General features: G+C 42.3%; 1 protein-coding gene across 3 annotated transcripts; it reads right to left on the bottom strand.

Moving 5' to 3' along the window:
• Nucleotides 1-540: 540 nt before the first annotated feature.
• On the bottom strand, nucleotides 541-23,399 carry LOC135113533 (DBH-like monooxygenase protein 1 homolog). Of its 3 annotated transcripts, XM_064028781.1 has the most exons (18): nucleotides 23,223-23,399; nucleotides 22,995-23,065; nucleotides 18,136-18,360; nucleotides 17,674-17,778; nucleotides 14,842-14,988; nucleotides 13,831-14,010; nucleotides 13,132-13,218; nucleotides 10,934-11,129; nucleotides 10,161-10,265; nucleotides 9,454-9,617; nucleotides 8,907-9,024; nucleotides 5,747-5,871; nucleotides 4,022-4,164; nucleotides 3,555-3,581; nucleotides 3,306-3,433; nucleotides 2,696-2,841; nucleotides 1,913-2,150; nucleotides 541-1,681 (listed from the first exon to the last, which is right to left on the bottom strand). In XM_064028781.1, the coding sequence occupies exons 3-18, from the start codon at nucleotides 18,202-18,204 to the stop codon at nucleotides 1,518-1,520; spliced, it is 2,142 nt and encodes a 713-aa protein (XP_063884851.1). In that variant the 5' UTR covers nucleotides 18,205-18,360; nucleotides 22,995-23,065; nucleotides 23,223-23,399; the 3' UTR covers nucleotides 541-1,517. The 3 variants fall into 3 exon arrangements, with proteins under 3 accessions (XP_063884851.1, XP_063884849.1, XP_063884850.1); XM_064028779.1 differs by having other exon boundaries at nucleotides 22,995-23,399; XM_064028780.1 differs by lacking the exons at nucleotides 22,995-23,065; nucleotides 23,223-23,399 and adding an exon at nucleotides 21,372-21,521.
• Nucleotides 23,400-27,347: the final 3,948 nt, after the last annotated feature.

The following is a 27,347-nucleotide window of genomic DNA, read 5'->3' as shown; positions in this document are numbered from 1 at the left end:
TTAGCTGCATGCCAGGTATTGTCGTGCTTTAATATAGATATGGGTAAGTGATCATTGTAATTATCAAATTTGATTTTATTCTTAAAGAGAAAACACACACACACACACACACACACACACAGATATATATATATATATATATATATATATATATATATATATATATATATATATATATATATATATATATATATATATATATATATATATATATATATATATATGCATACTGTGTGTATGTATGCAGTTGGTGCATGCACTTTATCTACTTATCCTGTTATTGGAATGTCAGCCTGGTATTTAGCTAGACAACACAATAATTAACAGGTTACTTTATCTTTTCATCACCACAGATGCAGTGCTTAACTACCTTATCTCCTTGCTTGGTGTTGTGCTGCTTGAAAGATTTAGGATGAAATACATACCAGCTAGCTTATGACCAGCATAGGATACCCTTCAGCCTGTCTTCCCAGGTTCAGGAAACTGCAGCAGAACACTTATGCTGACTTAGGCTTATCTTAGGTGGAAGGTAAGTGAAACTTTACTGTATATTCATATTTTTTACAATATTTAAAATACAAGTTTGATATAAAATGGTTTCTTCATACAGGCACTATCAATGCATCTGAGGATGCATACATTCACATACTTTTCTCATACATGCAAAGAAAAATCTTATCTACAATAAATATAAATAAGCATCACATCAAACCTATATACAAGCACATTAAAGCTGCAGCAGAAATCTGATATAAGGAAAAGTTGCACATTTTTTGTGCTGAGACAGACCTCTCAAAATTAATATATGTATTTCAAGATTATAGGAATCAAAACTGCCTAACACAACTCAGTTGAAAAATGCTTGTTTACAAAATAGCATAAAGTTATTGTTCCCTGTGATGCAAATGCAGTTAGGAGAGAGAGAGAGAGAGAGAGAGAGAGAGAGAGAGAGAGAGAGAGAATCATAATCAATAATTTTCTTATCTATTTCCTTTTCAAGTGAAAATAGTAAAATGTTTTAAATACCATAGATTTGGCTTCTGAAATGGCAGAGATGACAGGAATCAATGCAATTCACATCTATGGACTGACATTATAGACCATTAGATCAAGGGCAACAGTAAGGAAAGCTTTCTCCGCATTGCAGAATGGAGATCTAAATGCTGTCATGGTACACTGCCTTCCTTGCATCTATTAGTAATAAATAAAGAGAGCAGTAGATCACTATAAGTCTGTATGATTCTACTGCAAGGCAGCACTTTCTCCCAGTGATTAGGGTGAGTGTTGGTATTGAGCCACATACCACACCACACTGGGTTAAGACATCTTGGCAGGGTTGCTAGGTCAAATTTCCTCCACTTACATTCCATGCCCATCCTGAGATCAACAGGGCGTACAGATGATCAGAGATGAGGTCAGGACCTCTTTGTTATGAGAAAAGCTGAAGGTAGTACAGTAATAAATATTGTAGACTAAAGCCAACCATTCTATCACTATCACACTAAATTGACCAAAGACTAATGTGTGAGGAGGGAGAACAGGGCAGGAATGAGAATGACATAAGCACATGCCGAAACAGAGGTTCCTATGCCTTTGTCGATGAGATTGTCCTTGTGTATTTCATTTTCTTCATCTTGGGCACTGGGCAATGTGACGACATCAGGAGGAGTCTGGGCAATGCCTGAAAAGAAAAGGTGCAGGTCAGGTACTGTTTCATTCTACTCTGGATTGTATTCCATTTTATGTCAAAATTAACCCTGCATCTATGAAATTTGCTCTTGGAACTTAACTTAAAATTAATGTAAAGACAGGTTCAAATTATGTATATGAACTTTTAAATAAGGCTTCCACAAAATGTGACCCTTGCATATAAGAAGACCCTGGTATTGTACAAGCCAAGTTCCTAGTGTACCTTGACTTCTCTCTGTGGTGGCAGCTTGGGTCTGCATAACAGTGGTGGTGGTGCTTGTAGTTGTGGGTCTGGTGGTAGTGGTGGTGGTGGTGGATGAAGTAGTAGTAGTAGCAGTAGTAGTAGTAGTAGTAGTAGTGGCAGTGGTGGTGGTGGTGGGGATGGAAGTTGATGGCGGGGTGCAGGGTGCTGGCTGAGGTTGCAGCTCTCGATAACGTGGGTATTTACTTTTCTTGGGCAACTGTGTGGGGAGGAAAACAATTCTGAAGACTTATCTGTTAAACATTTTCATTAGTTACCACTGGCCTCCTTAATCCTTTGATTGCTAATGGCAACACAACCCTTATAACTTCCATGGAATAATGTGAAACAATTTTACTTGTGCACAAAACTATCAACACTTGAAGTTACTCTGTTATTCATTCTGCTGTTTTTTGTGTCTTTGGAAATCATAATCAAAGACTACACAGTAATATTTCAAGCTTGAGGTACCATAGCAATGAAATGGTTAAATACTCTTAATGGTCACAACTCCCTCACAAAAATCACCCACTCATGGGAGTCAGTTCTCTCTGTTACTCTCTCTCACACACTGCCATTCATTCTATTTTTTGTCTTTGGAAACCATAATCAAAGACTGCACAGCAATATTTTACCAAGCTTGAGATGCCATAGCAGTGAAGTTGAAAAAAGTACTTAATGGTCATAACTCTCCTCAAAAATCACACATATCCATGGGAGTTAATTCTCTCAGTCACTGCCATTCAAGTCACACCCAACACCCACCCCAAGGACAGGCTGGCGGCCGTGGTACTCGCAGGAGGGCTCATGCTGGCCCTGAATGACCATCTGCTGCAGGGTCCTGGCCAGATACGGGTCTTCCCAAGTGGTAGGGTTATACAGGATGTCATAGAAGGTCTGGTTGAGATATTCTGAAGGGTAAGGTGGCTTAACTAAGAGGCCAAGTGTGTGGCAGAAAGAGATTCTGGAGGGTAAGAATGTGGCTGAGTTATCTTAATAAAGGAAAAATGTGTGGTAAAGGAAAATGTGTTGTGAGGATTTTTAAAAGTGCATAAGGTGTATGTGGCTTGGAAAATTTTTAAAGGTGAAGAGATGTGGGGTTGGGATTGTATTATTAAAAAGGAAATCTTGTAGTCAATTATAGTTCAATAAGGAAAATTAATTACAGTGGCTTGGAAAAATTTTAACAGGTCAAAGAATGTATAATTGTATGATTAAAAAGGATATTCTGTGATTAAGTATGGCTCAATGTGGGAAATTAATCACAGTGGCTTGGAAAAATTTTAACAGGTCAAAGAATGTAGAATTGTATGATTAAAAAGGACTAAGTATGGGTTAATGTGGGGGAATTAATTATGGTGTACAAGTCACTCACTCTGGGGTTCCTTCACCACCACTGAGTTGAAGATGTTGGCAAGAGTTATGTCTCGGGACTGACCGCCTTCCTCTGCTTCCATCATGTCCAACAGCCAGTCCTCCATCTCGTCAATGATGGGGAAATCTCTGAAATAAACATACAAATACACAGAGATGTAATGTATTTTGGTCTAGAAATTTAAGGTTAATATTTTTCCATTTAATATTGTCACTGAAAAACTGGACTGATGTAAGGACTGATACTCACTTCAGGTATCTGTGATCAAACTGTGTTCTGTAATGGATGATGGAAGTATTAATTAAAAGTAAGGGTGTGTGTAGGAATGCTGCCCAGTGAACAATGCAGAATAGTCAGGTACTACCCATCATTCTTGGAAATAACATGCATGTACAGACAGACAGAGGATCTGGACATAATGAGATAGCACTGTTTTAGCATATTAAAGCCTTGGTCAAATATGATGGCTTCTGGCTGAAAGACATCACATGATAAGAGATCATCATCATGGTGAACCTTAGCATCACTCATTATTATACACTTCTTCCCTTATATTATTCATTAGGATATGTAATTTACCATTTACATTTGTGATGCAACAAGGAGCTACTGAGATATGCATATGGAATGCTACTGCTGACAACATTATTATTCAGAACTACAGTCATACCACTACATACTGCTATCCATCACACTGTCAAGACGTGCATGCTTACAGGTTGTTGTTGTACAGATCCTTGATGCCAAAGGTGTCAATGATGAGGGCCATGTCAGGCTTTGAGTAGCACCCAGAGAGGTTTGCACGCGGGTAGTAGGTGAGGAAGGCAAGACACATCTCCTCCATGGTGCCAAACCCTCCCTAGAGAGGGATGGATGGGAGCTAACGATCAGTAAGGTGAAGTGGAAGTAGTTTAGCTGTCAAATTAGTTAATACAGAAATGTTACACCAAAGATTCTTTAAGGAAATGCTATGCATCCTTCATTCTATCTTCTGTCATTAGAGCAGGGAGGAAGGAATTAAGGGATAGAAGCAATGAGGGAAGAGATGGAAGGTAGGAACTATGAGGAGGAGAGGAGGCAATAGGGCACTGAAGCTAAGAGGAAGGAGGCAGGAGCAAGGAGGAAAAGGAGAGACGAGGTAGGGCATAGGAGCTAAGAAAAAAAGAACATGAGCAAAGAGGGAGAGAAGAAAGGAGGGAGGAGGTAAGGCAAAGGAGCTAAGAGGAAGAGAACATGGACTAGGAGGAAGAAAGGAGGGAGGAGGTAGGGCAAAGGAGCAAAGAGGAAAGAAACATGAGTAAGGAAGAAAGGAGGGAGGGAATAGGAGTTAAAAAAAAAGGAGGCAGAAGCAAGGAGGGAGAGAAGGAGAGACAAGAGCTAAAAGGAAGGGAACATGGACTAGGAGGAAGAGAGGAAGTAAGGCAAAGGAGCTAAGAGGAAGGGAACATGAGCAAGAAGGAAGAAAGGAGGGAGGAAGTAGGGTACAGGAGTTGAGAGGAATGGAACATGAGGAAGGAGGCAGGAACAAGGAGGAAGGGAGGGAGGAGGTAGGGTACGGGAACTAAGAAGAAGGGATGTGAAGTACAAACGCATCCCAGAATAAGAGTATAATACAGTGAAGGATGTTCCTTTTACTTTTGCTCTATCCTATGTGCACTATACATACATCTAGGCAAGTGATGCTCAGCTGAGCTTGTGAACATGCTCATTGGAATTCTTGGGATTGAAAACCATGGTAGAGACACTGCTCATAATGATGTTGTTATGGAACATTTTTAAGTATTTAATATGTTGATTATAATAATTACACAAATTATATAGTGTGTTAGCATCTCTTTGCTTCAAGATAACATTTTCTTATATATATATATATATATATATATATATATATATATATATATATATATATATATATATATATATATATATATATATATATATATATATATATATATGTGTGTGTGTGTGTGTGTGTGTGTGTGTGTGTGTGTCAATAAACAATATAAATCAACGTAAACATATCTCTGTTTTAGAAGCTTCTAGAACAGAGGGAGGTAGAAGAGGGGAAGGGAGAGACAGATAAGGGGGAGGAGGGAGTCATGGATGAGAGCGGGATATAAGGGATGAGGGGTATAGGAGGAAGGAGTGAAGGAAAAGGGAAATACTGTTAAACTGAAAGAAAAATTAAATCAAGGAGAGAGAGAGAGAGAGAGAGAGAGAGAGAGAGAGAGAGAGAGAAGCAAAGGGGATAACCCCCATACACCAAATGGTCACGTGACAGGGCCATCCTTCAATCACAGACTGGCAATGCTTCATGCCCCCCTTCATCAACAGGAACGCCCCAGGCCTGCCAACACTACTTTTCCCATACGAGTGTAACTAAGCTTTGGCTTCAGGAGGCAAGGGAGAAGAGAGGAAAAATTGATGAAAAATGAACTTACAAACGTAGGCATTTTCCTTTTGGTAGAATCATACCCACAAGACACGATCATCGAGTCCCCAGGGAGAATGTCTCTCGTCTTCTCCAGAACTCTTGCTTGTTGGTAGTTAAAGTCGTAATGGTTGTCTGTAAGAAAACAAAGCATATAGAAGTGGCTGAAATCTCGTGAAAGCATCAGTACACGCTGAAATGCTACGTACTCGTATTTCTGGGTGTATCATCTACGTGTCTGGGTTGACAGTCGCAATGGCGTAACAGTGTTGGTGATCCTGGGTAGTCAGACATCAACCAATGAGAGGCATATGTCAGCGTCGACTACGCATCTGATCTCAGAACTCGGCGAAGATCTGAGGAGGGTGGATGTTGTCCATTCCACCCACCCATCGCCGGCTAAGTTTCCGCAAGTTTCTTATAACCGCTAGTGTTCTAATCGATATTATTTACGAAGGCATTAATCGTAAATGCGATGCCATGCTGAAATTTTCTCTGAAAACCGGTATGAAGCATTAAAACTGCGGGCCGGCTTCATGTCGCAGCGTGGCGTCACCGGAACGCTCCACCACCACCACCACCACCCGGGCCCAAGGTACATGCATTCCATGGATTTTACTTATATTTCCTTTGCAATATAACAATTGTTGAATATATAACACTATGATTATAGTATCCATGTCATATTTTGTGGTAATTAGCGCACAGTTGTGGCTTTAATAGAAGGCGGGTTGATTCGGTCACTTCAACATGCTGCCCTCTGCTCCCGGTCTCCATAGTTATAGCGACCCGGTCTCCATAGTTGTAGCGACTAATAGAGTACAAAATAAAACTGCTTCTCATATTGCTAATACTAGCATGCCGGCTTGCTTTAATTCCCCATCACAAATACGGCACAATAATTTAACCCTTAAACTGTGGAAATCTCGATGAGGAACTTTCTCACCATTGACAAAAGTAGACATCAAAATGAAAGGCGAAAATCCAAATTGTAAGAATATCATGAATGTGAAATATCACAATAGATGAAAGTGGTATATGAAGTATTAGAACAAATATGAGGAGTTCCGGGCAGGAGGGCCTTAACCAGCATTTTCCACATTTTCAGTTTCCGCGGAACATGTCTGCACTCTTTCTGTCTCATGCTACCAAAGGACAGACAATATTGAACCTTATAGCCTCGCTACATAAGGTATAGCAACAAGTGGTAGCCAGTAATTTTTCTCGATGCTCACTTGGCGGGTAGCAAGCATGAGACTCGCAGCTCCGCCCAATGAGCTAGGCGCTTTTACGGGCTGTAGGCGGTAGTGCTATTTTTCACGCGCGCTGAGCCATTCCTCCTGCCTGAGTCACGCTGCTTTCCACGCGAATGTGAACACGTGCGCCATTTGTATGTGCGTTTTACCTATTTACCATGCATTTATCATCCGATTACGACTCCAGCGCTTCTGAACAAAAAGAGGCTCCCCCAAAGTCATGCAAGCGGCAACAGCGTCCTGAGAATTGGTTAAAGAACGCAAATAAGTGCAAGTGTGATCGGGGGAGAAGCATGCACCTGGCCACCAAGGTAGAAAAGAGGAAGGTTGGGAGTCCCTGTACTTGTATTGACCGATGTTTTTGCCAAAGTTGGGGAGGATAACATTCAAATTGTTTCCAAGGGCTTTTGGGAAATGGCAAACCACGGTGTTCAGTCGTGTTATATTGCATGTAGGGTCACGGAAACACTTGTGAAACGACCTAAGACTGGTGAGTGTTTGACTTATAAAGTGAATTTAATGTTTTTATAGTGATCTGTTAATACTGATAATCAATTAATAATTAAATCTTTCAACATTTTAAAATGTAAGTTAGGTGGGTAAAATTGTAATTTTCAACATAAAAAAAATAATGGATTTTTATGAAACCAAAACAGCAAAAAAGACAAGTTCCTTAGCTTTAAAATGATATATTACACATCATTTTTACGTTTAAACTATCTGTAACAGTTCCCTAACTTTAACATCAATTTACTCAAAACTAAAACATCAGTTGAGCCCCTCCTGCCGGCAGCTCCTTATAGTCTCTCTCTCTCTCTCTCTCTCTCTCTCTCTCTCTCTCTCTCTCTCTCTCTCTCTCTCTCTCTCTCTCTCTCTCTCTCTCTCTCTCTCTCTCTCTCTCTCTCTCTCTCTCACCGGCGACAGCGCAGCAGGATTAAACCCCCCAACATACGCCCTCTAACTGGGCCCCTCCACTTCATCACGTGGCTCAAAGTATACTTATGAATTCCACGTTTGTTTGTTATATATTCCTCTTCCAGCTTTATCATGTTTCAGGTTCCACCATGCTGCATGCAGGTGTGAGGGTATATATATGATGATTTTTTTTGTTGTATTTGGCACCCAAGTATCGCGCAAATGAGAACCGCTTTTTTTTTTCTATTTTTTTTTTCTTTGCCTTTCTCCACTTTTCTATTTTTCGGTTTTTTCATTACTGTTTTACCTTTCTATCTTTTTTTCTGTACATGTACTTTTTATTACTTTTCCATATATATATATATATATATATATATATATATATATATATATATATATATATATATATATATATATATACAACTTTTTTTTTTTACCTTTTACTTGCCATTTTTATATTTTTATTTCCTTTTTACTTTGTATTTTTAACTCTAGTGAACCACACCTCTTCACTCATCACTACACAGTCGCCACCACACTGCATCTCTCACCATACACAACTCATTACCACCACTACATTTTATCGCTCATCACCTCTTTGCACCATCACTCATCACCACTTTCCATTACGTACTGAATCAATCAATCATATTCCTCAGAACAGAATACTGTGAATAATATTTTTACTTTTGGTTATGATTACTCAGGGTTATTATTTATACATGTATTTTATCGAAGTGTTTTCAGTGGGTTCTTATCTGGTAAGAACCCACTGAATATAATGAGGGTCTAAGGTGTCATACATGATTATTATTTTATTTGCTTGCGCATCTTTCCAAATTGTACTCGCTCTATTAAAACATTGTTAAGAGGCACAAAATTTAGGTTACGAATGTCTTTATTATTAATGAGTGAAGAGAGACTCAAGAGCTGTCTGGCACACACAATGAGATGCTAGTCAGACATTAAAAGCAAACACTGTCACTGGCTTGTACTCACCCTGCATGATTGGTGGGAGCTCCTGACCCTCCCGGATGTGTTGCACAGAGATGGAGGAGCCGAGCAGGTGGGCATGAAGGACCCCCTGGAACACTGTGATGCCTGTTTGAGGCACTGTCTGAAGAGGAAAGAGGGATGGATTACTGAGGAAAGAGGTTGATAATTTGAGGGAGTTTAAGGGATTTTTTTTGTTTTCTTTTTGGGTGTACTTTGTGTTTATAGAATTTTTTTGTATATATAGTTTGAAGAACTATATTGTATATTATAGTTTGAAGAACATATTATACGAAGGTGGAATCCTGGGCCATATGACTTTGGTGCAACTATAAATCTATTCTTATTTATATGACGATGAATCTACTTGAGCAATCCGTATGAGTACACACATATGCCACATATGCTAAAAAGAAGTGTAGCTATGACAAGGCACAAAATTTTCACATTCACGACAATGTCTTAGCCCCTTGGCTAATGATGGAGTTGAAGTACTCTTGCCTTCATTCAAGCTTACAGTGACAGAATATTTAGTTAAGGGTCATATATAAACCTTCTGGGTGCAAGTGGAGGTGCAGTGGGCCACTGTGGTCCACTCCTGGCCTGGTGGGATGATCATGGTAGGAGAGACAGTGTGGCCAAGGGTCAGCACACCAGCGTCATGTTCCCGTAGCTGCTCTGTGTATAGAAGACGAACACCAGAGCTGTCCACCACACCTGGAGACATAAAGCATTAGTGTTACTTTGCTATTGACTAATTCTCCTGCACATTACCTCCTCCCATTGACTTTCTGATACTGATTCTCCTGTATATTCCCTCCTCCTCCTCCCACTGACTTTCCACCACAGATTCTGCATATTTCCTCCTCCTTCCATTGATTTTGCAACACAAATCCTCTTGCATATTTCCTCCTTCTCTCACTGACTTTCCAACACTAATTCTCCTGCATATTTTCTCATTCTTTACATAATTTCAAACCAATTCTTCTTCATACTTTGTCATTCTTCCACCGCTAATTCTCCTATACTACTACTATTACGCTACACAACCTTCTCTTTACATTCATACAAGAGACAGAGACATGTCTAAACACACTTCATTCTTTCTTGCTGTTATTCACTCTTCTCTCATTCCCATAATTCATGTTTCAGCCCCACACCACAGTTACTACCACTATTCCACCATACAACCTTATCTTTGCATTCAGTACAAGATGTCTATATCTAAACACTCTTCATTCTTTCCTGGCATTCACTCACCTGGCATGAGGTCTGGGTTATCGTAGTGAATCTCCAGCATGAAGTAACTGGCACCTCCATGCTCCTCGCCAAGGGGAATCCCCACATTAGGTGGCAACATCTCACCTGCAAGAAGAGTAAACATTAGTTATATTTCCTCTTTACATAAACACACACACACACACACACACACACACACACACACACACACACACACACACACACACACACGCTAGATATTCCAGTGAATTCAACGACTTCACATCATAACTGTCTCTTATTGAGTGATAAGTTCTCGGATAACAAGCTTGGTGTTGCTGTCTTTGCTTTGGTGTGTGTGGTCTGTTACTCAGTGGATCTAAAGTTTTACCATCTTAATTGAAATACCTGATGTCTGTCTTGTTTTTTTGCATTACTTTGAATTATTTTTGCAATGCAAAATTTAAAACACCATGTCATTTGCTATGTGACAGCACATTAACAGTGACCCCAGACATAGATGCAGCCTTGTTCAAACATCAGCTATTTGCTCTTTAAGAAAAGTCCTGAGTGAAGTCAAGCCAGCTTACACTCATGTCTGATGAAATTGGAGATGCATCCTCATTTTTGTCATGAAAAATACGAATAAATTACCTAAAGCCTGTAAACGCATTCATATCTCCAGTGAAATAATTACTTTGCACATTTTCACACTGTGCATCATTAATATGTAATGCATCTCTTGTATATAATGAGAATGTAATGCATACACACATCTCTTATGAACATAAGAAAATAAGGGAAGCTGGACTCACCTTCAGAGCCAATAGCCCACGCAACAATGGCTGTGTTGCAGCTGAACCAGGAGACCGGCATGTTGTGGTCATAGCACTGTGCTCCCTTGGCCGACACAAACTTGTGGAGCAGCTTCTCAGCGTGTGGGATGTGACACTCGTACAGCAGCATGTGGTGGACATGCTGGCGGTTCTCTGGCTGAATTTGCGGCATGTACTGTTGGGAGCGAGGAAGTGGTTTGATTAGTGGGGAAGGGCAGTGGACTCTGGTTGAATCTGTGGCTTGTACTGTTCGGGGAGGAAGCTTGGACATGGAAAGGAAATTGTACCAAAGTGGTGGCAAGATATTGGAAAATGAAGAAATGTGGTTGTTCAACAAGGATGTGCAAAGAGCAACAAAACATATAAAAGAACCTTAGTGGGAAGAAACTTGGCAGGAAGAGGACTGGATAGCCTACAAAGTAAGAGATCTGTGGCCACAGGTAAGGATGAAGCCTATAACCAGCTTTATCAAGCTCTAGAAACCAAGGAAAGACAAAAGAAAGATTATCCAATTACGTAGTAAAAATGAGAGGCATGAGAACTAGACACAACACACATCAGACAAATCAAGGATAAGAACAGCAAAATACATAATACATAAAGTGATATAATTATGACATAGAAGGAATGTTGTGAATATTAAATGAAAAGAAATATTTTTAAAAAGAAGACATATAACAAGGGTAGAGGTTAAAGAAGCTTTGAAAAGAAGAATGGTAAAGAGGCTGGCTAGATGGAATACCTGTAGAGGTTTGGAAGGCACTGGCTGAGGAGGGAATTGGTGTGATGTGGGAGCTTAAGAAGAAACACATGGATAAGGAAGCAATACTCAGGAAATGGAGAGTACACTTATATCAGTCTTTAGAGGAAGATGTGCAGAGTTATGAAAACTTTAGGAGGATCAAACTGTCACACACAATGAAATTATTTGAGAGAATTTTGTATGGAAGACTACACATAGTACTTGTTGCCGAGAGTAAAGAAGAACTGGAGAGGTGATTCGAGGGTACTCTGAAAAGCAGAGGAATGAAGATAAGCAGGACAAAGATACAATATATGGTGAAAGGAATGAATGGAGACCAGTAACAATTAATTTAGGAATTAAGATCAAGAGGGTGTATGAATTTAGTACCTTGGTTCAATGATGGATACAGTAGGTGAGATGGACAAAGGAACAATAATCAAATTCAGTGGCTGAAAAAATTGGAAGAAAGCATCAGGCATGCTTCATGACAGAAGAATACCTGTTAGATTCAAGGGTAAAGTCCACAAGAACATAGTGAGGCCTGCTGTGATTTATGGACTGAAGCAGCACCCCTGAAGAAATCAGGAGCAACCAAGCTCCACATGGGAGAAATAAAGATGTTGAGATGGATGAGCAGTGACCAGAGAAGATAGGATAAGAAATGAGGATCAGTAAAACAGGATCAGTAAAAGTCACTGGTGTCCCAAGAAAGTTCAGGAAGCAAGACTAAGATGGTTTGGTCATCTGATTGGAAGAAACAGAGAAGTGTGTTGCAGAAGTCATGGAAATGGAAGTGAGAGAAACACAAAGGTGGAAGGATTGTCAACAAGGGCACAAGAGACAAAGGATTAAATGAATGTCCTTGAATAGGGATGAAACAGAGAAGAATGTTGAGCAAGGAGGAAGTTGTTTGATTACTGGGGAATGGTGGTGGACAAATGAATTTATGGCACGTAATGTTGGGGGAGGAGGACGTTTCATTAGAGGGAGAAGGGAAGTGGAGTAAGTGGTAATGTTAAGGAGGGAAATGAGGTAAATGAGATGGAGTAGCAGAGGAAGAGGCAGGAGGAGGAACTTATTAGCTTGCAGGGGAGGGAAAGTGGAGTCACTGGTGGTGTAAATGAATTGGAGTAGCAGAGGGAAAGGAGGGAGGGATGAAATGATTAATGATGCTGGTAAGATGATTAATTACACATAGTGTTGATATCAGCTAACTGTAATCAATGTATGTATGCCAGAAGATAGTAGAAAACAAGCAGCATGAGTTGCTATAGTGAGATATATTAGTGTCGAACAAAGTAACGGTAAAACTAGATCCAAATATTGTATAAAGAGCCTCACACTCACCCCAATGAGATGCTATAGAGAGATATATTAAATACTAAAAAGAGTAATGATAAAACTGAATTAAAATATGGGACATCACACTCACCCCAATGAGGTGTGTCTTGCGGGGCATGTCTGGCACCATGTACAGCTTGCACCAATACAGCGTGTGTAGTGTGTCCGGCAGCGATACCTGGGAGGGAGGAAAGGGTTTATTACATTTGACTAATTGGTTAGGTGACTGTAATATGAAAGTGTTTTGAGAGAGCAATTAATCAGACAAGTTACAAGTTTTCTTCATAATTTTTCAAGAAGTATGTGGCTAACTGTGCTATGCCAAAGCTCATGGGGTGTACTAGGATGGTTCATGAGACTGTCCCTTTCCATCAAGGGCTGACAGGGCTAAGAGCGTGAATAATGTGTCTGTGGGTGTGTGGTGGTTTGTCTGGGTCATCCCATGTGGGATTGCCAGCCTGGTAGATAGATGAACATTTCAACTCGTATAAAAATCACATTAATGATCAGCTGTCTCAGTCTCTAACTGTTGAAGGGTTTTATAGTTGAAAAGTCTGTCTCTCAATATGTAAAAGTACATAAAAAGGTTGGTCATATTCCCTTAAGTGCATCACTGAAGCATGGAGGAACTGACTTATAGGTGGAATAAATCTCTGGCCCATGAGAGGCATCCCTGCCAGGGAGGTACAAATTACAGTACTTAAGGTGTCAGGACTGAACAATTACCAGGGATCCAAGATCAATTCTGTTGTTTGAATCCTGCCACTGTGAGTAAAACATCAGCACGCACCTCGGGAGCCAGCACGTCCCAGTATCTGGTGGGCGTGAAGGGCTGGCTGGAGGCAGGGTGGGGCTGGGGGTGCCGCAGGTAAAGGCTTCGGGTTCCTCTGTGGTCGTGTTTTCGTAATCGCTCTTCACCCTTCGCAGGGTCCAGGGCATCATATGACCAGATGACCCGCACTGTGTCATCCTGTTGGCGGGAAATGCATGAATATACAGGCATACTTCTGTTTTACCAAACTCATCATATATATCTTCTTATATAGATATGCAATTACTTTTCCAAATTGATCTTCAAAATCTTACTTATAAATGAACAAATATGAAACAAATCAGGCTGCTTCATCAAGTTTTTCCCAAAATTGTAAAACAAAAATAAATGAATAAATAATTAATAATTAGAGATACCAGTCAATAAATCATGATATTTTTCCACCATGAATTTCCTTTAAGTTTCAATAAATATACATATTGTCATAACATAATGGAACTAGGAAGGAGGTTGAGATTCAGAGGGAGGAAGGAGTTTGGAGAAAGCAGGTTGGAACTGAAAGGAGGTTATTGAGTTGAAAGGAAGGAGGTTGGAGTTGAATGAATGGAAGTTTGAATTCAGAGGAAGGAGGTTAGAGTGAAAGATAGTTAGAATTGAAAGGAAGAAGGTTAGTGAGTTGAAAGGAAGGAGACTGGAGTTGAGAGGTTGGAGGTTGGAATTCAGAGGAAGGAAGCTGGAGTTAATCAAAGCAGTTTTGAATCCAGGGAAAGCAGACTGAAATTCATCAAGAGGTTGGAGTTAAATTTCATAGGTCACATTTCCCAACCTAAGCTGACCATGTGAGCTAGAAAGGACATTAAATATTCAGCAGACACTGTTTATGTCACTTTTTTTTTATTTAACCCCTAGTCTTCCACTCAATCTTTTATGTTGTGTCACCAGTACCTACACCACCTTCATCCAAACCCCGAGGCCTCATGTCTCACCTCATCCCTTCATCCACATCCTCACATTCTTGTCACACCTCACCTGTAGCTGGTAGTCCTGGTCGTCACAGGTGGTCCAGGGTCGCCACAGCCGCAGCACAGTGTGGGTAGAGTTCTCGTAGCCCCCCAGCAGCCTGTAGTCCTGAGAGGCGTCCAGGGAGGGGGTGAGCTGGCCCCACGCATGGCGGTCCTGGGGTGAAAGCAAGGCGTGAGTGAGAGATGGGAAGGAAAGGACGGTGGTGGGCAAGACCAGTATTTTCTGAGTAGTAATGGTAAGGGCAAGGCGTGAGGGTTGAAGAAAGGGGAAAGGGAAGGTGTTGGCAAGACTTAATATAATAGTATTGTCCCTGGGTAGTAATGTAAAGGATGGTGGTGAGGGGTGAAGCGGGAGAGATGGTGAATGACGGATCCAAGATAGCGTTTTAGGGCTTTCCTGGTGACTACAACGTGAGATCTTCATCAGAACGATATGATAAAGCTATGTCAAAAGTCCTTCTTCAATAATGACACTGCCTTCCTATCCTCCGTCCCTCGTGAACCTCCAAAGCTTGTAATCAGTCTTGGGACAAGTTTTTCCGCAGTTTAGAACACTTCATAATGTCTGGGTTGATAACGTGGCTCTTGTATAGAACTTGAACAGCTTCAGACTCATCGTGCAATCTTCTGAGAGCTTTATAGAAAATAATACGATGTCCACCTTAACGTCACACACGCGAGCTCCCCTCTGAATTTGTATTTGAAGTGTGAGGTTGAGGAGGAGGTTTACTATTGGTCAAGGAAGGGTACAGACGCGCTCTGATAGGTTGACTTGAGGAGGGGGGTGGGAGCAAGCCTGAGGCAAGAGCGTAGCGGCGTCTGGCAAAACATCTATTCCTAGAAATGAACTTTTGCGGCATTACATTGTTTTCTATCGACCACTACGAAGTATTACGAAAGTATGTACATAAGAGTAAACTTTCTCTTTATCCCCACCACACTACAGCCACTACCTGCCATTACATTATCAACCCCTTCCATTATCAACTCTACTTTTCCTCATTCACACCACAAATTCACGCAGCTCTTCAACTATGTCAGCTTTCCTCCCACCCTCCCAACCCTTCTCTTTTCAGTCCCAGTATGACAGTCAATATATGAATTATGTTGTGGAAGATTGTGTTTTTGTGCATTACGTTATTAAATTCTCTCTCTCTCTCTCTCTCTCTCTCTCATCTCTCTCTCTCTCTCTCTCTCTCTCTCTCTCTCTCTCTCTCTCTCTCTCATCTCTCTCTCTCTCTCTCTCTCTCTCTCTCTCTCTCTCTCTCTCGACAACTATCAGACAGGGAGGGATGGAGGTAAGAAGGGAGTAGGGGAAGGGAGAAATTAGAGTCGCTACAAGGGCGTGTACCAAGCGACAATTTGGCAAGTTCACAAGCCTCTGCACGTATTACACTTTTCTCTCTCTCTCTCTCTCTCTCTCTCTCTCTCTCTCTCTCTCTCTCTCTCTCTCTCTCTCTCTCTCTCTCTCTCTCTCTCTCTCTGAACCCCGAAAATAAGGCCTTGTTCTCATTTTTGTCGCTCATGCCCCGGTGATCTTGTACATTCAATTAATGATGAGTCTAGGCTGAGTCTCTCGTGTCAGGGCAACTCAGCAACGCCTTGGTGGTTGTCAGGATGCGATTCCTGACGCTTGCACACTCCACTCCACTCCACAGTCGTACGAAGCGTGTTTTCCTTTGTTGTTTAGTTGAATAATTGCGTGAAGATTATTATATTTGTGTTTGCCCCATTTTGTTTTTGCAGGTGTGAATTAAGTTGGAACCTCTACTGACCAAAATATAATTTGTATCCACATTGCGTTCTTTGACAATGAATTCCACTAACCTCTTGCTCTGTTTCTCTCATAAGCACTACAAAGCATATCTGACACACATATCTCCCTCTCCCAATTGTATTTCCTTAATCAAGTGTGATGTCTCGATGCAGTGGGTAGAGAAGCCTGTCCATTCTGTTCCAATGTTAGGCTTGAATTGCAGCACCTCTGTAATATCTATTCACCACAGGACTCCCTTGTTTAATTAGATTTGTGGGATGGTTTCGACAGCTTGCTCAGGGAAGCTTGACATAATCTAATTGTCATGTTTATATTAAATCTGACACTTCCTTTCTTGTTAATTATAATCTTTTATCCTACCCTTCCTCTCCTACTTCCCCTCATCTTCCTACCACCCTCCTCACCCTCATCTTCTTCCCACCCTCCTCTTCCCCCTCACCTTTCCCTTTTCTGGCCTTTTTTTTATTCAGTCCATACAAAGGTCACTCACACTATTGTAGTCCACGCTCCTCCCATCAGTGAAAGGAGAGAGGGATAGGGATTGAGAGAGTGAGCGCGTGGCAACCCTCCCGGCACGTGTTGGTGGCGACGCGTGTCTTGTTATGCTTCACGCTATTGCCTCTCTCTCTCTCTCTCTCTCTCTCTCTCTCTCTCTCTCTCTCTCTCTCTCTCTCTCTCTCTCTCTCACATTGGAGGGCGTGGATGAAAATTGTGTGAATGACCTTAATATGCATCGAATAGAAAGAACAAAAGAGGATTGAAGGGCGAGAGGGAGAGAAGAGAGGAAGAAAGGATAAAATAAAAAGGAAAATAAAGCAAATTACTTTCTAGAAAGGAAGAAAGGAAGGAAGGGAGGAAGAATGTACGTAAAGGGAAGTGGAACATTGAATTACTAGCATTAAAAGAACTATAAATGAAGTAATTCGTACACATACCTGGAAGTAAGTTTACACACACACACACACACACACACACAACACACACACACACACACACACACACACACACACACACACACACACACACACACACACACACACACACACACACACACACACACACCTGTAGATACACCTGCCCGTCCGCCACCCAGCCAATCACCACGTCGGAACCTTTCATGGCTCCGGTGGGAGAAAAACCGAGGCCAACATATCCCTTTGTCGCCACCTGCAGGAGGGGGGAGGGGGTTAGGTTTTGTGAAAAGCGTATTGTAGGGACAATGTATAGGCAGTGTATAGGTCTTACTTGTACGTTCTATAGGTACTTATTCACTCACTCGCTCAATAATTCAATCGATTTCCCATTCACTTACTGTTATTTATTCGCTTGCTCGCTCACTCACTCACTCGCTCACTCACTCGCTCGCTCGTTCACTCACTCACTCACTCACTCACTCACTCACTCACTCTCACGCATACACGCACATTCATGCACTCACCTTTACTTAGTCACTCATCTTTACTCACTAACTGACTTATGGACTCATCCGCTAACTCACCAGTGCTCACTCATTCAGTCACTGACCTGCACCTCCAGAGTGAGTCCCTCCTTCTCGGGGCTCCATAGCATCACATAGTGCCCCCTGTGGTCCATCACTGCCTGGTGGTGGAAGCGGTGGGGGGGCAGCGACCCCTCCACGCCTACCCCGTCCTCCGCTACCACAGCCACAGCCCCCCACCAGCACCACCACCCACGCTGCCACCCCCCACCACTCCTCCAGGGGCGCCCCACCTCCTCCGTAGCCACATCCTGAAGGGGGGAGGGATGGAGAGGAGTTGAATTAAGAAGGGAAGACGAAATATTAAATTAAATTGTGAAGGAAAAATGAGAAGGAATGAAATGATCGAGACAATGACTACGTGTGTTGAAAGGGAATGGTTTGGAAAGGAAAGGCGAGGTATTAAGTTGAAACGAGATGAATGGTGTATGAAAATGGGTGGGAAAGAAGGAAGTAAGAATAGGAAGACATTGAATATAAGTGTGCTGAAAGGAATTAATTTAGTAATCAACTTAGTGAACTTAAAAATGTTCATAGCATAGTTCTTGTTACGTACGTACATATCATCGTTGAAGCTTGAATATTTAGAACTGAAGGGATATATTGAGCAAGTAGTGTAACTAAAATGATTAAGCTTCACAATATTCTGTAAGGGAAATGTGTCACTCTATTTAGAATTATCTCGAGAATTATGATTATGGTTTCCGCTCTAAGGTTTTCGACCCCGAGAGATTCTTTGAGCACATATACAGATTCATTTGAGCATCCCTTATATGTTTAATTCAGACTCCATATGAAGAACTGATGACACTGCGGAAAGTCAGACTGAGTCACTTTAAAAGAATCTGAAGAACACTGTGTTGTCTATTTTTTGTCTTTTTTTTTTTTTTTTTAGTGCAGTGATAGGAAGCATGATTAATTCTTCATCTTCCTTTGTTGTTTTTTCTCGCCCCTTGTTTCTTTGGAGATTTTCACAGGTCATCAACCTCAACCTTTTACCTCCTCCTCCTCCTCCTCCTCCTCCTCCTCCTCCTCCTCCTCCTCCTCCTCCTCCTCCTCCTCCTCCCACCACTACCACCACCACCAAATCAATGCTCTCTGTTAAGCATTCAAATCAACTACCATAGTATATTTTATACAATAGTAGTAGCACTACTACTACTTGTAGTGGTAGTAGTAGTAGTAGTAGGAGGAGGAGGAGAAGGAGGAGGAGGAGGAGAAATGATAGTGTGAAGTTAGCAACTACAACAGCTGACAAATCACACACACACACACACACACACACACACACACACACACACACACACACACACACACACACACACACACACACACACACACACACACACACACACACACACACACAAATCAAGTCACTTTTATTACTATATATCTCCTTCCTGTTGCCTGACATTCTCAAAAAAATATACCATGCTTTCTTCCTGCATTTTTCTTTCATTAAATGAAAGAAAAATTCTTCTTCCTTCCTTCTTCCTTCCTTTCGCTCCTTCGCTACTTCCCTTCTCTCTTTCGCTACTTTCCTCCAATCTTTTCCTCCTTCCCTCCCTCCATTGCTTCATTATGCATCGGATCACTTCGATGTGTGTGTGTGTGTGTGTGTGTGTGTGTGTGTGTGTGTGTGTGTGTGTGTGTGTGTGTGTGTGTGTGTGTGTGTGTGTTTACCTGCGTCGTTGGCATTCCTTGCACTTAAAATCGACTTTTTCAGAATTTTTCATTTTTACTCTGAAAATTTACAAATTTACGTGACTTCTTTTTATTTGATAATTCTTTTGTCTATTTTACCTTTTATTTTTTAAGTCTTATCATCAATTATCTTTAATTATCTTGGTAACTTATTTTTTTTTTAATATTGGTAACATTTTTGTTCGATGATTTCGTGAAAAAATTAGATCTGATCCATCAGCTACATAACTTTATCTCTACTTTTTTTTTGGGGGGGGTGCTGAACTCGTTCATCACACTGACTTTATATCGGCCGTTCGTGAATAATTAAAGGTAATCGAAGAGAAGGGAGTCAGTGGACGAAAGTGGCCAGCGTGGCGAAGGGATATGTGAAGAGTAAGGGTGATAATTGTGGTGGAGGGAGGAGGTACGAGCAGGAACAGAGAGAGAGAGAGAGAGAGAGAGAGAGAGAGAGAGAGAGAGAGAGAGAGAGAGAGAGAGAGATGCACAATGGGTTATCAATAATAAAGTTGTGGGAAGAAGTAATAAGAGAATGTTGCAAGTGGCTTTCGTAAAAAAAATTTGCCAATTCTTTGTGTACATACATCTTCGACAAACAGACAGACAGACAGGCAGTCAGACAGGGAGACAGACATATAGACAGACAAAGGAACAAATAGAAACGAACTGACAGAAGGAAGAACAGATAAACACACACACACACACACACACACACACACACACACACACACACACACACACACACACACACACACACACACACACACACACACACAGAATACACGATCAGGTCTTCCGGAAACCACTCGATTCCTGTCCCACACTCCTGAAATATTGAAACTTGCAATGGCGTCTTTTTATAGATGGCCATTGTCGCGGCGCTGCTCCACGTTTTCTTCCTTAAACACCGCGAGTGTGTTTTGTAGAAGAAATCGTATATTGCGTCGCCACTGCTGATAATAAAAAAAAATATAATACTTTGCAGTACTTCAGGTTTTGTACTGTAATGGTATTCAAGTCGATATTGATTATAAAGGTTTCGTTATATTGTCCATTCTTTTCTAAAACGTGAAATCTTCCAGTACCGCTACTAGCGTGGATAGAAACGTAATTGTATTATGTATAAAACGGGATATTAAATTATAATATCGTTTTTATTCATCCTTAATAAGTTCAGATATATTTTCGTTGTATAACGTTCTTCTTTTAACAAAGCTTGAAACTTTGCATTTTTGTCATTAAGTTTACTGAAAACATTATAGTAACGTACTACACCATGATAATTTGGATTACAATCGTGTTTCAGTTTTTATTTACTTCTAAATCTCGTTACATTACATTCTTTTTTGCTTATTAATGAAACCTAATAAACCTGGAATACACAAACACATTTCTATTAATCTTTCCAGTTTCTAGTTACCTTTAAATCTCATATTACTACTTTTTGTCAGTAAAATTAATTACTAAACGTAGCAATACACACATGAATATGAACATCCTAGTAACATGTGATACAGCAGCATATTTTGACTACACCCGTGTTTCAACTTCTAGTTACCTTTCAGTCTGACAATCTCTACGCTGAGCAATCCATCTAACAAGCCATCCACGGAAATCTCACGTGCCGGTTCGCTGAGCACCGCACACGCTGTACTTCCTCTGCGGCGGCTCAAGTCAGACTGGTGTGCAGAATGTAGTGTCTGAGTCGCGTCCTGAGCACTATTAAGCGATTGGTGTGTCATGCTTTATGCCTCGGTCGCCGCCACGCGTCACTCGGTCACTCATCGCCTTATTATCCCTCGATGTCCACTTTGCCTCCCAGCATTCGTGGTCATAAGTGCTAACCGTGTTTACCTCCCTACCTTCACTGCCATTATTTGCCTTATTACCGCCCTTATTACTGCTGCTGCTGCTGCTGCTGCTGCTACTGCTACTGCTACTACTACTACTACTACTCGTTTCTCTACTACTACTACTACTACTACTACTACTACTACTACTACTACTACTACTACTACTACTACTACTACTACTACTACTTCTCGTTTCTCTACTACTACTACTACTACTACTACTACTACTACTACTGCTGCTGCTGCTGCTGCTGCTGCTGCTGCTGCTGCTGCTGCTGCTGCTGACACTATTACTTCTACTACTTATACAACTCATTTCTCTACTACTACTACTACTACTACTACTACTACTACTACTACTACTACTACTACTACTACTACTACTACTACTACTACTACTACTACTACTACTACCACCACCACCACCAATACAACTACTATTGCAGCTACGGTGAAGTAATGATCTGTCACAGCATTATAAATGGGTTGGTACGTGGAAGTCCTGTTGTGTGTGTGTTGCCGAGCTATGTAAAGTAATGATGTGTCAAGATATATTATAAATCGCCCTTGTACGTATATAGGGAGCGTTACCTTGACTTAATGCAATATAATAGTTGTGCCTTAATTGCGTATTGCCTCTATTAATTATTGTGCATCTTTAGGTGTTGTTATATTGTAATTTTAGTTTTAGTTAATCGCTCTTGTCTCATACATGTTTTGGATTAGGTGGGGGCGAAGCAAATATTTGGTAGGGTATCGTTTGAGTGTCTCTCTCTCTCTCTCTCTCTCTCTCTCTCTCTCTCTCTCTCTCTCTCTCTCTCTCTCTCTCTCTCTCTCTCTCTCTCTCTCTCTCTCTCTCTCTCTCTCTCTCTCTCTCTCTCTCTCTCATACTAACACCCATTTCTTTCGCAGTAATATCTACCTAAGTCTCCCTCTCTTTCTCTTTATTTCTCTCCTTCCCTACCTTTCTCCCTCATACCCTTATCCCCCTAACCTCCCGTCCCTGTCACAACTCCCTCCCTCCCTCCTTCGGTCTCCTCGTGTTACCTACCAAAGAACCAAAGAAAACGATGCGGGACAGACTGATCTATTCCCTCAACTTCACCCCCGCACGCAATGACAAACTTTGAACACCTGCTGCGTGAAGACTTGAAAACTTAGCGCCAAACTTGCGGTAACACTTAGCAACACGACTCAAGGGAAACACGTGAGGGGGAAATATTTAAAGGTTCCATTGGATATTTAAGATTTCCTCGACGATTGAGAGAGATTTTGTGGTAATATGTTGGCGTGGGAGAGTACAGGTGAAGTGTGGGTTGGTTGCTCACCTGTGGAGGCCCTGGGAGTGGAGTCAAGGGCGTGGAGGTCTCCTGGGGTAGTTGTCAGGCCTCATGGGTTGCTGCAGTCACCGGGAAGACACAGAAACACGGGAAAGTGAGACGACTGAGACGTCTTTGTCTTCGCCTCCAAAACTGTCAGAAGCCGCCGCCTCCTCCTCCTCTTCCAATCCTGTTGCTCTCACTTCTCGCTCTTCACTCGTCGACACGCACACTCACCTCTCCTCCTGCACGCCCGCGCACACGCCCTCCCGTCCATGTTCCGTCACTCTCTGTCAAATAGAAGAGCTGGCGAGAGAGACAGAGAGAAAAGGGACAACACTTCCCAAGATGCTGAAACGAGGCACACAAACACGAGCGGCGGTCGCTTCTCCCCCTCCCCGACCCCTGCACGATGCCTCCACACACCCCCACGCCACTCCACGCCCACACACACGCCCGCTGTACCTGCAACACCACATGAAATCAAACATCACCAAACGGCACGCAGTTAAACAACAGACACACGAGACTGATTTTGTGAAGTGATTAGAAAAAAACAATTTGATAAACCTGTCTTGGAATCTCGCTTACCTTTACTCCTCCTCTCTGTTCCTCCATCCCACCCCTCCCTCTCCTAATGTTCCCTACCTCCCTCCCTCTCTCCCTCCCGCCATCCACCCACTCCGTGAACTCTGACCGTCAGCCCTGCGGATATACAAAGCCTGCGGGTACTTCACTCATTCATAATTCTTCACTCATTTTTCATTAACCTGCGTTTGAGATCAGTTCATGCTGTTGTTCCATATTTGTTGGTGTTTATTGGAGTTTGATGCTGTGAAGAGGGTGCTTTGTGTGGCTTCAAGGGGGAGGCAGGGGAAGGGTGTGTGTGTGTGTGGGAATTTTGGGTAGAACAGGTGAAAAGTTAATTAGGAAGCCAGTCAGGTGATGTAAAGTTATATGGAAGACTTGGAAGTAGAAGTCCAACACCTGCTGCATGGGTAGGAGCCTCTCTCTCTCTCTCTCTCTCTCTCTCTCTCTCTCTCTCTCTCTCTCTCTCTCTCTCTCTCTCTCTCTCTCTCTCTCTCTCTCTCTCTCTCTCTCTCTCACAGCTGCACGTTATCAAATGAAACCGAGAAATGGAAGAGATGAGGGATGACCACATTAACCTGAACCCTTGTGGTGGTGGTGGTGTTGCTGGTGGTGTTGGTGGTGGTGGTGGTGGTGGTGACAGGTGGATTGCATTACCTGTCACAATGAAACACGGGGATGAAGGGAGGGAAGATAGGGAGCAGTGATGGAAGGGGAGGAAAGAAGAGAGAGAGAGGGAAGACTGGAGGAAGAAAAGCAGCGGTGGACGAGAAGTTAAGTGAAGGAGGAGGAGGAAGGAGAGGGAGGAGGAGGAGGAAGAGGAAAAAATGGACGTAAAGGAAGCACACTTTTCCTCCACTCCTCCCTCTTCCTCCAACTCTCTGCTTGATTCCTCTCCCCCTCCCTGTCTCCCTCCCTTCCTTTCTCTCCCTCACGCAGCAATCTCGGTTTTTCTCTTCAAATAATTACTTACAGGCGCCCAGAGTCTGTTCTCTCTCTCTCTCTCTCTCTCTCTCTCTCTCTCTCTCTCTCTCTCTCTCTCTCTCTCTCTCTCTCTCTCTCTCTCTCTCTCTCTCTCTCTCTCTCAGCGAAGGAGATTCAACTCACAAAATGAAGAATAAAAATTACTCGTTTCTCTCCGTAAGAAGAGGCGAAGGCGGAGGCGAAGGAGGCGGAGGCGAAGGAGGAGGAGGAGGAGGAGGAGGAGGAGGAGGAGGAGGAGGAGGAGGAGAGTTTGTGTTGCGTCATTAGTGGACATCGCACGCAATATCTTACCTGTCTTGGAGAAGGAGGGAGGGAGAGGGAGAGGGAGGAAGAGAGGGGCTAAATATGAAGGGACTAATAAAGGGAAGATGTGGTTTTGGATGAGAGAGAGAGAGAGAGAGAGAGAGAGAGAGAGAGAGAGAGAGAGAGAGAGAGAGAGAGAGAGAGAGAGAGAGAGGGTGTGTGTGTGTGTGTGTGTGTGTGTGTGTGTGTGTGTGTGTGTGTGTGTGTGTGTGTGTGTGTGTGTGTGTGTTTGTCTTTCTTCACTTTATCTAAATTGATCAAAACAAGGACGCCTCAGGAACTTGTTTATGGCCTTGAGAGAGAGAGAGAGAGAGAGAGAGAGAGAGAGAGAGAGAGAGAGAGAGAGAGAGAGAGAGAGAGAGAGAGGAGGCAGGCATGGATATAGTTTCAGCTACTATTCCTGTGTTCTTGTCCCATTTTTTTCTCCTCCTCCTCCTCCTCCTCCTCCTCCTCCTCCTCCTCCTCCTCCTCCTCCTCCTCCTCCTCCTCCTCCTCCTCCTCTCCCATGCCACACCCAGCAAAGGGGAGCATTTTTTTCTTTATATCGTGGCGTGTGAGAGTAATTACATACCTGTCAACACACACACACACACACACACACACACACACACACACACACACACACACACACACACACACACACACACACACACACACACACACACACACACACACACACACACACACACACACACACACACAACTACTACTACTACTACTGCTGCTACTTCTGATGATTACAACTTTACCCTATCCACTCGAGAGAGAGAGAGAGAGAGAGAGAGAGAGAGAGAGAGAGAGAGAGAGAGAGAGAGAGAGAGGAGGGGAGACTGGAGGAAAAAAATTTGATGAGAGTGTAGACGGGCGGGTGAGATGGACAGACAGACGGACAGGCAGACAGACAGACAGACAGGGCCCCTCAGCTACCTGGCGTGGCTGTGTAATTATTTTAATGAGCTGCGTGTCTTCGCCGAGCTACTTTAGATCATAAATGGGAGGAAAGGAGAGGAGCACGACGAAGACCATGGAGAAAAATTGGTGCTCCTCTCTTTTACTTCTTCATCGTCGTCGTCTTCGTCTGCTGCTGTGTCTGTCTGCTTGAATGGCTGGAAATTTCTGCCAATGTGTGTTTTTTTCTTTTTAATTCAGGATTTTATTGGTAGTATTTATTTATTTATTATTTTTTTTTTTATGGGTTTTTCTCTTGATTTTTTTTTGGGGTCCAGCATTGCGAGTTTTGTTCAATGGTCTTAATTTTTTTTTCTGGGTTTTATGATTGTTATTATTTTCATTTTTTCTTCCTTTTTTCTTCTTTGTCTTCTTCTGCAGTGTCGGTTTTGTTGAGTGTTCTTAATTTTTTGTCTGTTGAGTTATTAAAATGTATTATTCTGGGTTTTGTAATTACTGTTTTAATTTTTTCGTCGCCGTCGTCTTCTGCAGTGTTTTGTTGAATGTTCTTAAATTTCCGCGTGTGTTGAGCTATTAAGCTTTATCATTCTGAGTTTTAATATTATTCCCAATTTTTGCCTTCGTCTTTTGTTCACTTGGTTGTTTCATCTCGCATCTCTCTTCACTTGCACGTGTTTCACTTCTCCCAGTTTCTCTTGACCTGTTTTATCTCAGCACCAGCTCCACCTGTCCCTGTTTCACCTGGCATCTGTCTACACCTGTATCTGTGTCATCTCTCCACCTTTGTGTTTCATCTCTCCCTGTTTCACCTCTCCAACACTGTCTTTATTTTTCTTTCCTTGTTTCACCTCTCCATCTGTTTTGTCTCTCCACCTGTCTCACTTCTCCACCTGTCTCACCTCTCCATCTGCTGCATCTCTCCACCTGCTTCATCTCTCCGCCTGTTTCATCTCTCCACCTATCTCACGTCTCTTGGCATCTCTCCACCTGCACGTCGCTAGCACACCTACACGAGTCCCGTCCTGAAAGTTAAGCTCTTGTTGTGAGAGAAAACGATGACATTTTTGGCGTAACTCAAATATTATCAGGGTGTTCCAGTGTTCACCTGCTTCGTCTCTCTCTCTCTCTCTCTCTCTCTCTCTCTCTCTCTCTCTCTCTCTCTCTCTCTCTCTCTCTCTCTCTCTCTCTCTCTCTCTCTCTCTCTCTCTCTCATACAATACCTTATCTAACGTCTTTCCTCCACGATCTGTATCTCCATCATCTTCTACCCCCCTTACTACTCTATCCCCCATCTCCTCCTCTTCCTCCTAGTTACCTGGACATCTCTTGACGTAAGTAATTAATCCCTTAAGCGAGACATCACTATGACGTCACGGAATATGGCTGCCCTGGGGGATTGACCAGTGGGAAGCCAGAGTGTTGATAAGAGCCTGATATCCTGAATTCTGATTGGTTACCACTGTTCCCTGCGTTATCCTTTAGGCAATAAGCGTGGTTTTTCACCTCCCGAGGTCATGTGAAGGGTGCACTGCATGTGAGAGAGAGAGAGAGAGAGAGAGAGAGAGAGAGAGAGAGAGA

This window comes from Scylla paramamosain, chromosome 26 (genome assembly GCF_035594125.1).
Source record: "Scylla paramamosain isolate STU-SP2022 chromosome 26, ASM3559412v1, whole genome shotgun sequence".
NCBI classification, from domain to species: Eukaryota; Metazoa; Arthropoda; class Malacostraca; order Decapoda; family Portunidae; genus Scylla; species Scylla paramamosain.
Note: the sequence above shows the minus strand (reverse complement) of the source record. Positions and strands in the feature narration are given on the sequence as shown.